General features: G+C 38.8%; 1 protein-coding gene across 1 annotated transcript; it reads left to right on the top strand.

Annotated features, from left to right (window-relative positions):
* Positions 1-8,352: 8,352 nt before the first annotated feature.
* Positions 8,353-9,805, top strand: LOC107474600 (uncharacterized). The gene is made up of 2 exons (XM_016094238.1): positions 8,353-8,559; positions 8,777-9,805. Exons 1-2 carry the CDS (start codon positions 8,353-8,355, stop codon positions 9,803-9,805), a joined length of 1,236 nt encoding a protein of 411 aa, XP_015949724.1.
* The last annotated feature ends 3,382 nt before the right edge of the window (positions 9,806-13,187 follow it).

The following is a 13,187-nucleotide window of genomic DNA, read 5'->3' as shown; positions in this document are numbered from 1 at the left end:
GAAGAACAATAGTAATTGCATTAATACTCGAGGTACAGCAGAGCTCCACACCTTAATCTATGGTGTGTAGAAACTCCACCATTGAAAATACATAAGAACAAGGTCTAGGCATGGCCGTGAGGCTAGCCTCCAAACGTGATCAAAAGATCTAAAAATGATCAAAAGATTCAAAGATCTAAAGATAAAAATACAATAGCAAAAGGTCCTACTTATAGAGAACTGGTAGCCTAAGGTTTACAAAGATGAGTAAATGACATAAAAATCCACTTCCGGCCCCACTTGGTGTGTGCTTGGGCTGAGCATTGAAGCATTTTCGTGTAAAGACTCTTCTTGGAGTTAAACGCCAGCTTTTGTGCCAGTTTGGGCGTTTAACTCCCATTCTTGTGCCTAAACGCCGGACATTCTTGAGCTGATTTGGAACGCTGGTTTGGGCCATCAAATCTCAGGCAAAGTATGGACTATTATACATTGCTGGAAAGCCCAGGATGTCTACTTTCCAACGCCGTTAAGAGCGCGCCAATTGGGCTTCTGTAGCTCCAGAAAATCTACTTCGAGTGCAGGGAGGTCAGAATCCAACAGCATCTGCAGTCCTTTTTAGTCTCTGAATCAGATTTTTGCTCAGGTCCCTCAATTTCAGCCAGAAAATACCTGAAATCATAGAAAAACACACAAACTCATAGTAAAGTCCAGAAAAGTGAATTTCAACTAAAAACTAATAAAAATATACTAAAAACTAACTAGAACATACTAAAAACATACTAAAAACAATGCCAAAAAGCGTACAAATTATCCGCTCATCACTCTCCTAAAAGTTGATACGCAGCAAACTCCACAAATTGGTTGTTCGGAACTTGCTGGGCTTGTAATGCATGCTCCATAGCTTGGAACTAATTATTCGCTTCAGTAGGGTTGGTTGAACCCCTAAAAGTCAATGGATGAACCTTGAGAAATGAAGCCAAGGTCGTCAGAGCACCTCCCAAGTCATTACTGTCTCTGTCCCCATTTCTGTTCCCATTTCCATTATCGTTCCCCGCCGGTTGATGCATCCTTTCCATGGCTTGCATCATCGCAGCAGCGTTAGCTTGCATTATATTGGCCAAATTAGTCATAGCCCCCATGAACTCGGCATGGTTATTGGCCGGTTGTTCATTCTCAGCTCCTCCCCGTATACGAGTACGACCTTGTCCACGAGTAGCCATTAGGGTTCCTATCTGCACCAAATAATCGATATCAAGATGATCAGTCTCAATATCAAAAGCCTAGTGCTTCAATTATCCCAAAAAGGGACTCACAAACAAGCGTGCTATGCAATATCAAGTAGATAACCTAAATAACAACAAAGTAAAAGACACAAGAGTATGTAAGGAAGAACAATCGGTCCATCCCTCAAGATCATGAGGATGAACCACTCTGATACCACTAAATGTAACACCCTAATTACCCTAAGCAGTACCTCATGCCATAAAGCAAATGTTAATCAAAGGTTACGACAAATCTACAGCTTATACATAAATATATATAGAAATAAATAATAATTCTAGAAGCCCAATAAAGAAATAAGCTCAAAACAGAGTTTCAAAAGCACAAAACATTCACACAAAGCTACAAACATAAGGCACAAGATATAGATACAGAATAACAAGATATGAGTATATAAGAGAGTATAATAGTCATAAGGAACTAGCCTTAGCCTGCGGAGTTTAGGCTGACTAGTTATATGCAGACATATAGAGTTTTTAAAGTTAAAACATCATATACAGATTATCTCTCTCAAAGTAAGCCTCTAAGACAAATATAAATACAAAAGAGAGAGAACTAGTCAAAATAACCAAACTGACAACAAAATGGAATAAGGTCCTCCGCTCTGCCAGCATTAAGCAACTCATCGAGGAGGGTTGCGACTTGCATCTGAAATATAATAACAAAGCATGGAATGAGAACTGAGGTTCTCAGTATGGTAACAGTGCCCAGTAATGTAAGATATAAGACTCTGGGACGCCAGAGGCAATCCTAGAGTTTCATATCAATCACTAGATTCAACTTAAAGCATAACTAAATTTAAAACCATAACTTTAAAACCATAGTGCAAAGGGAGTAAACCCTATAGTGGTCCCCGAGATTGACGTCGTGCATCAAAATCGTCCCTGAAATTGGAAAAATTGCACCATAGTAGTCCCTGACCTGTTTTCCGTTAATGATGCACTGACGTGGCTTAATGACGTGGACCTTTGGTGACACGTGTCACCTCATGGTTTGGTCACGTGTCACCTCATGATGACGTGTCGGTCAACGACATGTGGCGTGCTGACATGGATGGGTATGCCATGTGCCACAATGCTATTTTGCCAGATGTCGCAATACTATTTGTCCACGTGTCATCCACTATGTCATTGTTACATGTGCACTAAATTGGTCCCTTACTTTGCATCAAATGACTCATTTTAGTCCCTGAAATTGAATGTCGTGCACCAAATTAGTCCCTTCATCAGTTTTTTCTCATTTTTTTATAAATTTAAAATTCTCAATATTTTTTTATACACTAATTTTAATTATATTTTTTATTATACATATTTTATAGGGCAATTTACTCAATTAAAATATATGTGAAGATTCTTTATTAAAATGCAACATTTCTAATTCTCTTTACGTGAGTGTCCTTTTTGATTATTATGTAAACCGTGGAATATGTATAATAAAAATTAATAAAAGTAGACAAATAGCTAAAAAAAGAGAATGGAATAACAAAGAAGACAAAGTGATTGGAAGTTATGCGAAATAGGAATAAGAAAGCATAAACCGTGGTAGCCAATCAGGTTTTATGCTCATAGCTTTTCTTCATAAACCATGATGACAAGCACGGTTTCTAGTAGCATTTTTTCTTCATAATTCGTGGTAAGCAGCTGCGGTTTATGTGCAACATTTCCTAAATGTAAACCATGCCAACCTCCCATGGTTTATGCACAAATTGGAAACCATGGTTACCTACCACGGTTTACATAATAACCAAAAAAGACACTCACGTAAACAAATTGGAAATGTTGCATTTGAGTAAAGAATCTTCACACCCATTTTAATTGAGTAAATTGCCCTATTTTATAATAAATTTTTTAATTAATAATGTTAACTTGTATCATTAGAATACATGTTAACTAAAACCAAAACTTTATTATTGCCTCTTGTGTTTATTTGTATCTGTTTTAATACTGTTCAAGTCATGGTTAAAATAAGTACTTATATTGATTAATAGTGTAATATATGAAAAAGCCACCTAACTAAGTTATAGATAAAATTAATTATTATAATCAACAGTATAAATCTATCTTATTAATTTAGTGAGAAGTTAATTATATGGGAAATCGGACGGACATTCTTAAAATGGATGGGAATAATGAATTTATATTAGTTAATAAGTCCCTTATCAAATATTCCTAAAATATTTATTAAAGTGTTAAATATTAAAAAAATTGTATTAAGGAATATTATTATACTCTTAACTTACACTCTTTATTAAATCAATATCAATATGTCACATAATTCTTTTAATAAAATATTGTAGAAAAAAATTGTATAATTAAAACTAATATTTTAAAAATATTTTATAAAAACACTTGTATTTAAATAACTTGTGAAAAGATAAAATTAAAATCAGTGTATTCAAATATATAATAAGAATTTTAAATTTTCTGATGAAGGGACTAATTTGGTGCACGGCATTCAATTTCAGGGACTAAAATGAGTCATTTTATGCAAAGTAAGGGACCAATTTGGTGCACATGTAACAATGACATAATGGATGACACGTGGACAAATAGCATTGCGACACGTGGCAAAATAACATTATGACACGTGGCATACCCATCCATGTCAGCATGCTACGTGTCATTGACCAACACGTCATCATGAGGTGACACGTGGCCAAACTATGACGTGACACATGTCATCAAAAGTCCACGTCATCATGCCACGTTAGCACGTCGTTAACAAAAAACGGGAGAGGGACTACTATGTTGCAATTTTTCCATTCTCAGGGATGTAATTGATGCAATTGGAATCGAAGGGACGATTTTGGTGCACGGCGTCAATCTCGGGGACCACTATGGGGATTTACTCGTGCAAAGGGGTAACATAACTTAGGGAATTCTAAACTATCAGTTAACCGCTGTCCCACAGTCTTCACCAGCCTAACCTCCATGCGATCCTATCGCCACCGCCTTCCGAACCTCCTCAATCCCAGTAGAAAACACAAGTAATAACAATGTAAGTAATAAACAAGTATAATAATATATATCAAGTAATTCAATAATAAATTAGGCATGTTATACAATTAGGCAAACAATACAAGTCGGCAAAGGAAAAAAATAGATAGAATAGGCACATGATGAATGCCTGTTCTATTTGGCTGTGATATGACATTGTCGATTCAACTGCCAACCTGACACATCTCTATGAAGATGTCGCCTTTCAATCACGAATATAGATATGGGACCTGATAAACCACTATTTTATGATTATTCTTGTGCTAAATTGAGTGATTTTGGGCTGAGTTTGGACCTGATAAACCACTATTTTAGATACGCGACGTGCACAATATTCTACGACTGCAGAAATCGCTGGGGGTGATTTTGGGTTGAGTTTGGACCTAGATCTCGGCCCAGAAACACAGACTAGAGCCAGGAGACAGTAGAGATTCAACACACATACAAACATTCTCAGTTTTTAGTTTTTTGGTTTTGAATCTGGGGAGAAAACACTACTTCCTCTAGGGTTCTTCATAGTCACACTTTTCTTAGTTTTACATTTTGGCTTGGATAATTGAGAAGAGTCATTACCTCCATTAAAGTCCTTATTATTACAGTTTGTTCTCTATTTCATTCCCCTTTTTTATTGCTATTTACCTTATTCATGAGTTACATATGAATATTTCTGATTTTGGGATTTATTAATGCAAAGAGTAATTTTCTATTTAATTTCATTATTTAATTTCTTGCCTCCAATTAATTTGATTATTATGTTTTCTTTCTACCCCTTGAATATGTATGTGAAATTGGCATCCATGTCAATAGAGTAGACTCCCCACTTGACCTGGGAGTTGATTAATAGTAGACCCTTAAGTTGGGATACTCTAGCGTCAATTGGTAATTGGAAGTTGTTGGCTGGCTCTCTAGGAACTAATGCTAGTCCTTCCTAAGGGAGAGGATTAGGACTTGTGAATAGAAGTTGGCTTAACTATTTGACTTTCCCTTATTCGGTAAGGGTTAACTAAGTAGAAATAACAACTAATTATTATTAATCTTGGGAAAGCCAACAAGGATAGAACTTCCGATTGATCTACTCCCAGTCAAGGCTTTTTATTTTAATTAAACAAAATCTCTTGCTAATTTTCATTGCTTGCTTTCACTCTCTGATAAACCCATATTTTATGAGTTCTTTTGTGCTTAATTTGAGTGATTTATTCAATCCTTCACCTACTTATTCACATTAATTGCATGATTTTACTTTCTCTTCCTTATTATGTCATATTGTGTAAAACATGTTTCCTAAGCTTTAAAATTAATTGTTTTAATTACCTTTATTTCCATTCGATGCCATGATTAGTGTGTTGAGTAGTCTCAGGTTTTCTAAGGCTGAATGACTTAAAGGATGAAAAAGGAAACATACAAAAATGGAAGGAGAAGGCAAAATGGAGCTTTAAGGAAACTGGTATCCACGCGATCGCATGGACGACGCGATCGCGTGCCAGAAGCGAAGAAGCAGCGACGCGGCCGCATGACTGACGCGACCGCGCGCCTCAAGTAGAACACCCACGACGCGGACGCGTGATCGACGCGACCGCATGGCAAGGAAAAGCTCCAGACGACGCGACCGCGTGACCCACGCGGACGCGTGTCAGAGGCCACATATCAGAATTCACAGAATACGCCCCCAATTATTTCTGAAGCCCTTTTTGGCCCAGATCCAAGCACAGACAGCATAAATTAGAGGTTATAAAGTGGAGGAATGCATCCATTCAGGGAGAGCTCGCCAATTTCTAGTTTTCATGATTTAGATTTAGTTTAGAGAGAGATTCTCTCTCTCTTTAAGATTTAGGATTTCTTCTTGTTTTGAGAGTAACTCTGGATCCAGGTTTAATGTTCTTTTATTTTCAGTTTACTTTTATTTATTTATTTGCTTTTAATATTTGAATTGATTTATGAATTATTCCATGTTACAGATCTCTATTTTGAATTAATGATATTTGAAGTATTTTCAGTTAAGATTGTTCTCTTTGATTTAAGTTACTATTACCTTCCATCTAAGGTCACCTCTATTATTCTAGCAATTTTACTTTTTCCCCTTTTGGTTTTGGTTAAGAAATCAGTAACTCAACATTTATTAAACTCAACATATTTGATAATTGTTATCTTGCTAATTGAGCTGTAATCCCAACCTTTTCTTAGAAAATAAATAGGATTCAAAGTTCAATTTAATTAGTCCCTTGACTTTCCTTTGCTTTAGTAAAGGTTGACCAAGTGGAGTTTAGATTCAACTTTCCTTATAGTTGAGAGAGATAACTACGTTGGACCTCCAATTTCTCATACCTTGCCCAAAAGTTTTATTTGCAGTATTTATTCATTTTTAATTGCCATTTAAATTATTTGTCATATAACATATTCCCACCTTACTTCCAAAACCCCAATTTACAAACTCATAACCAATAATAAGAACATACCTTCCTCGCAGTTCCTTGAGAAGACGACCCGAGGTTTAATACTCGGTTATCAATTTTAAAAGGGGTTTGTTACTTGCGACAACCAAAACGTTTGCACGAAGGGATTTCTGTTGGTTTAGAGACTATATCTACAACGCGACTGTTTTTATGAAATTCTTTACTGGCAAAAATCCTAACGTCACTCTCCAACTCCAATTTTCTCAGAAACCTCCTGATCAATAAATAGCACTCTCTTAGTAACTCGTTGGGAGACGACCTGGGATTCTTACTCCCAGTATTTTATTCTAAAATTGTGACAACCCTTTTTAAATTGATATGTGGGATTTTTGTTGGTTAAGAACTATACTCGCAACGTCAGTTCATTATAAATTCTTAATCGACAATTTTTCGTACGTCAATTTTTGGCGCTGTTGCTGGGGAGTTGCAATAGTGTGCTAAGTTATTGGTTAGTGTAAATATTTTTAATTTTACGTGTTCGCATATTTTATTTTTTTTATTATCCCGAGCTCTATGTTTTTCTCATTGAATGATGCGTTCGTTACCGAATCCGATCTTAGCCGTGTTTGACCGCGAAATTGAAAGAACTATTTCACGTATAAGGCGAGCTCGGCGTCGGTTAGCCTTTGAGGGTGGTGAAGTGGTTCCTACCAATTCATCAGTCCTGTCTGAGGGTGAATCTGAAGCGTCATTTGAGGAAGAAACAAGCTCCTCTGCTACTGATTCTATTGATTTACGCGCAGTTAACATGGCGGATCCTAGAAGGATTACTCTCTAGGAAGCAGGAGCTCTCGACTTCACACTGCCACCATATCAAGTGAAAAATCTGGGTGCAAATGTTGAGCTAAAAACTGCGCTAATCAATTTACTGCCTAAATTTCATGGCTTACCTGCTCAAGAGCCTCTCAAGCACCTCAGAGATTTTCGGACTGCCTGCTCAACTGTTAGCCGTCATGATGCAGATGAGACTGCTATTTTACTATCTGCCTTCACGTTTTTTCTTAAGGGAAAGGCGAGGGAGTGGTACTACACTCAACTTGAAGCAACTGTTACTAATTGGGACCTGCTCAGAAGGGAATTCTTGGACAAATACCTTCTTGCTGAAGTTATTGATAGACTGAGGAAAGAAATTTCCTGCATTATTCAAGGAGAATCAGAGACTCTTTATGAGTACTCGGAACGCTTCAGGAATCTTCTAGACTTATGCCCCCACCACATGATTGACAACTTGGTACTGATTAGCTACTTCACACAAGGCATGAAGCCTCAAGATAAGACTACATTAGATGGTGTAAGTAATGGTTCTCTAAAGAAGTATAAGACGGCAGATGAAGCGTGGCAACTGATCACCGATCAAGCTGAGTCTACCCAGAATCACAGGCACAGAAACAACCATCCCAAGGCCATTGCGGATATTTCTTCTAATAGTGAGACTGCTGCTCTCATGCAGACTCTGTGCAAGATGACCAACCTACTGAAGCAGCTACAGCTAAATCAACAACAACCTCAGCCTCCTCCACAGCAACAGTGTCAACAGCTAGTTTCTCAGAGAGTGTGTGGGATATGTGCATGCTATACTCATTATACTGATGAATGTTCGCAACTCTAACAAGAAGACACCACCTTGGTAGCTACCCATAACTTCTATGATCGCCCGAATCAAGGATATTATCAGCAAGGCAGGAATTACAACCAAGGTGGGAACCACAATCAAGGTTGGCAAGACAACTCTAACCAGGGATGGAAGGATAACCCCAACCAAGGGTGGAGAGGTAACTCCAATCAAGGATGGAGGGACAACTACAACCAAGGAGGCAGAGACAATGGTAGAAATCAGAGGTGGAACAACAACAGTCAGTAGAACCAATATCAATAGAACTAGAACTAGCCTTACTGAGTACTTCACCAAAGGCAAGCCCACGCACCCCAAAATAACCAGCAGCAAGCCCCTCAAATCACTTGCCCCCTTTCTCTTCTAATGATGAGTTGCTTCACTCTATTGCTCAAGGACAAAAAGACCTTCAGAACTCAATTAATTCTACCATGAACGGTCTTAACTCCATTTTACAGGCTCTCATCTCCCGGTTGGAACCATCTTCCACCTTCAATAATCAACCTGCAAGCTCTAGTGCACTTCCTTCTCAACTCTTACCTAACCCCAAAGGAGGAATCAATGCCATCACTTTGAGGTCCAGAATTACACTGCAAGAGAGGAGTCAGGAAGAGCCAAGCTCAAAAGCAGACATTCTAGTTGAAGGCATTGTTGAGGTAGAGGATATTGAAGAGGAGGATGTAGTACGAGAAGTGGTTGAAGAAGAAGCGGCTCAACCAAGGAATGAAGCACCAAAGGTCACTGAAGCTACAGGGAACACCATTCCTCTCCCATTTCCACACCTTGCTAGGAAGCCCAAAAAGCAGATGGAGCTAGATCCCAAGATGGTGGAGATTTTCAAAAAGGTTGAGGTAACTATTCCACTTTTTGATGCAATTCACCAGGTAACTAAATATGCTAAATTTCTGAAGGATCTATGCATGCATAAAGACAAAATACATGATCTAGAAACTATTCCTCTAGGTAGCTCTATTTCTGCTTTAAAGGGTGCCATACTTAAAAAATATGGGGATTCCGGCCCATGCATGGTTACTTGTACTATTGATGGTATCCAAATTTTTTACTACATGTGTGAGTTAGCTGCATGTGTGAGTATTATGCCATTATCTGTTTATGATGCTTTGAGGCTCCATCTCTTAAAAAGGTCGGCATCACATTTTATTTTGGCAGATAAAAGCATAATCTCGGTGGTTGGAATTGCTGAGGACGTGCTGATGAGCATTAAGGGGCTAACGTTTCCTATTGACTTCTACATTTTGGAGATGCCCCCTAATGACTCAGGAAGACCATCATCCTTCCTGCTTGGAAGGCCATTTTTGAAGACTTCAAAGTTCAAATTGGATGCCTTCTCAGGCATTTACTCTTTTGAGATAGATGGCAGAATAGTAAGCTTCAATCTGGATGAAGCCATGAAGCACCCACCAGAAGACCACTCCATCTTCCAGTGCGATATTATTGATGAGACCGTGGCTAAAGTTCATCAATAAGAAGTAGAAGAGATGCACATGGAGCAAGGTGCAAGTGTGGGAAAGCCCTCTGAGCTTCTTGAAGATGCCATGCCACAACATATAGCTCCAGATGATCACGTGCCTAGCCAGGAGCAGAAAATGGAATTGAAGCCCCTTCCACCATACCTCAAGTATGCTTACCTTGGGGATAATCAGAAGCTCACAGTCATCATTGCAAGGGAACTCACTTCCCAACAGGAGGAGCAGCTGCTTAGTGTGCTGAGAAGCCACAAGAAAGCTATTGGGTGGAGTTTGGCAGATATAGTAGGCATCAACCCTCAAGTCTGTGAGCACCGTATCTTTTTGGAAGAGGGAACAAGGCCTGTCCATCAAGCTCAAAGGCGGTTGAACCCTACCATTCTGGAAGTTGTCAAGAAGAAAGTGACCAGATTGCTCGAAGCTGACATCATCTATCCAATATCGGATAGTGAATGGGTCAGCCCAGTACAGGTGGTACCATAGAAGTTTGGCATCACCACAGTGAAGAATGAGCATGGGGAACTCATTGCTACTAGAGTGCAAAACTCCTGGAGGGTGTGCATTGATTATAGGCACCTCAACCAGGCTACTTGCAAGGATCACTACCCTCTGCTGTTCATCGATCAGATGCTTAATCGCCTGTCAGGTAAATTACACTACTATTTTCTAGATGGTTATACTGGCTATTTTCATATTCATATAGCTCCTGAAGATCAAGAGAAAACTACTTTTATATGCCTCTTTGGAATGTATGCATATAAGAGAATGCCTTTTTGCTTATGTAATGCACCGGCTGTATTCCAAAGATGCATGATGAGCATTTTCTCATATCTTCTCAAAATCTGTATGGAAGTTTTCATGGATGACTTTAGTGTGTATGGTGATTCGTTTGACCTTTGCTTGGATAGTTTAGCTAGAGTATTAGACAGGTGTGTTAGTTCAAACCTTGTATTAAATTTTGTAAAATGTCATTTTATAGTAAAACAAGGTATTGTTCTAGGACATGTTGTTTATAATACTGGTATCTCAGTTGATCCAGTAAAGGTGGATGTTATTTTTGGTTTACCTTACCCCTCCTCCGTGAGGGAAGTCCATTCATTTCTTGGTCATGCAGATTTCTACCGGCAATTCATCAAGGACTTCAGTAAGGTAGCACTGCCCTTATCCCGACTGCTACAGAAGGATGTTGAGTTCGAGCTAAGTGCGAACTGCATGGAAGCGTTTGATAAGCTGAAGATCGCCTTGACCCAAGCCCCTATTGTGAGAGGGCTCAACTGGAGCCAACCATTTGAGATCATGTGTGACGCCTCCAACTATGTAGTAGGAGCGGCACTGGCTCAACGCGATAGTAAAGACCCTTTTATAATTGCCTATACTTCTAAGACTTTAGACGCTGCTCAGTCTAATTATACTACCACTGAAAAAGAGCTTCTGGCTATTGTTTTTGCTCTGGATAAATTCCGAGCCTACTTACTTGGTACTAAGGTGGTAGTATACTTAGACCATGCAGCTCTAAAATATTTACTAGCTAAGAAAGATTCCAAACCAAGGCTAATACGTTGGATATTGTTGCTGCAAGAATTTGATTTAGAAATTAAAGATAGGAGTGGTTTCCAAAATTTAGTGGCGGACCACTTGAGTTTCCTAGAGCATATTAAGACTGACTCCACTCCTATGAATGATGCTTTTCCATTTGATAGCTTGCACGCAATATCTGAAGTAGTTCCTTGGTACGCACCTATAGCTAATTATCTGGTTAGTCGTACCTTCCCTCCTAATTTTACTAAACATCGAAGGGACAAGCTTAAAAGCGAGTCCAAATATTATATATGGGATGACCCATATTTATGGAGATGTGGTGCTAACAAGATAATTAGAAGGTGTGTGCCACAATCCGAATTCCAGTCCATTATGGATGCCTGCCACTCTTCTGAGAATGGTGAACATTTTAGTCCTCAAAGAACTGTTAGAAAAATTTTAGACTGTGGATTCTGGTAGCCCACACTATTTAAAGATGCCACTGCTTTCTGTGAATCTTGCCCTCCATGCCAGAGGTTTGGAAATATATCCAAGAGGGATGAGATGCCCCAACAACTTATGTTACTCTGTGAAATTTTTTATGTTTGGCGTATTAACTTCATCGGTCCATTTCCAAACTCTAATGGGTTCTTATATGTACTATTAGTTGTCGATTATGTTTCTAAATGGGTGGAAGCAATTCCTTCCCGTACTGATTGATGCTAGGGCATCTTGGCCAGTTTCACTAGCCTTTTCTTTACATATTTTAGGTAGTTTCATGCATTTTCTTAGGTAATAAGCAAGTTTTTGGTTGAATATGCACTTACATCTTGATTCAAGCAAACATTGTGAACTTTACATGATTTCATGAGAATAATGCACGAATTGAATGCCAATTTAGATGATGCAAGATCCCATGATCTAGAACAAAGCTTTGATGTACTTTGTTTGTTTGATTTCAGGCCAAATGAAGCATAGAAGAGCCACGTTAGTACCACTAACATGGTCACTAACGTGGAAAGGGAGCAAGCTTGCAACGTTAGTGGTAAAGTTAACACCACAAACGTCTTCGAAGGCCAATTTAGCCTACGTTAGTTACCACGTTAGATGCACTGATGTGGGGACTAATGTGGAAGAAAGAAGGAGCTCCAACGTTAGTGGTGAAGTTAACACCACTAACGTTACAAAGGCCATGAACACCACGTTAAGAGTCACGTTAATGCCATTAACGTGAGCTCTAACGTGGAGCAAAAAGGATCACCAACGTTAGTAAGACTAACTTTGTCACTAACGTTGGAACAGGCCAAGTTTACCCACATTAGTGGCCACGTTAGTGCCACTAACGTAGAAGGTAACGTGGAGCAAGGATAAGGAGCCAACGTTAGTGACACTAACTTTGTCACTAACGTTGGAGATGGCCAATATGCCCACGTTAGTGGCCACGTTAATGCCATTAACGTGAGCACTAACGTGGAAGGAAGGAAGTTTTGTAACGTTAGTGACAAAGTTAGTGTCATTAACGTCTTCGTACGTTAATAGCCACGTTAGTAACACTAACGTGGACCATTAACATGGGAGAAAGACAAGGCTGTAGCGTTATTGGCAAAGTTAGTGCCAATAACGCTAGCGAAGGATAGGAAAGGCTACGTTAGTGGTCACATTAGTGCCACTAACGTGTGAGTTAACGTAGCTCAAATGGGTTGGGACGTTAGTGACAAAGTTAATGTCACTAACATCTTCGAACCAGAATTTACACATAACATTAACACCACTAACGCCTTGACTAAACGTGAACCATGCCTGATGATTGATGAATGGATAATTTATACGCTTTTTGGCATTGTTTTTAGGTAGTTTTTAGTAG

This window comes from Arachis duranensis, chromosome 3, assembly GCF_000817695.3.
Source record: "Arachis duranensis cultivar V14167 chromosome 3, aradu.V14167.gnm2.J7QH, whole genome shotgun sequence".
Lineage (NCBI taxonomy): Eukaryota > Viridiplantae > Streptophyta > Magnoliopsida > Fabales > Fabaceae > Arachis > Arachis duranensis.
This window is presented reverse-complemented; position numbering and strand designations above follow the sequence as displayed.

Coding starts and splice junctions, on each gene's coding strand:
- LOC107474600 (XM_016094238.1), top strand. CDS start 8,353: ATGATCGCCCGAATCAAGGATATTATCAGCAAGGCAGGAATTACAACC. Junction 8,560..8,776: donor TCAGAGGTGGAACAACAACA/GTCAGTAGAACC, acceptor TCCATTTTACAG/GCTCTCATCTCCCGGTTGGA.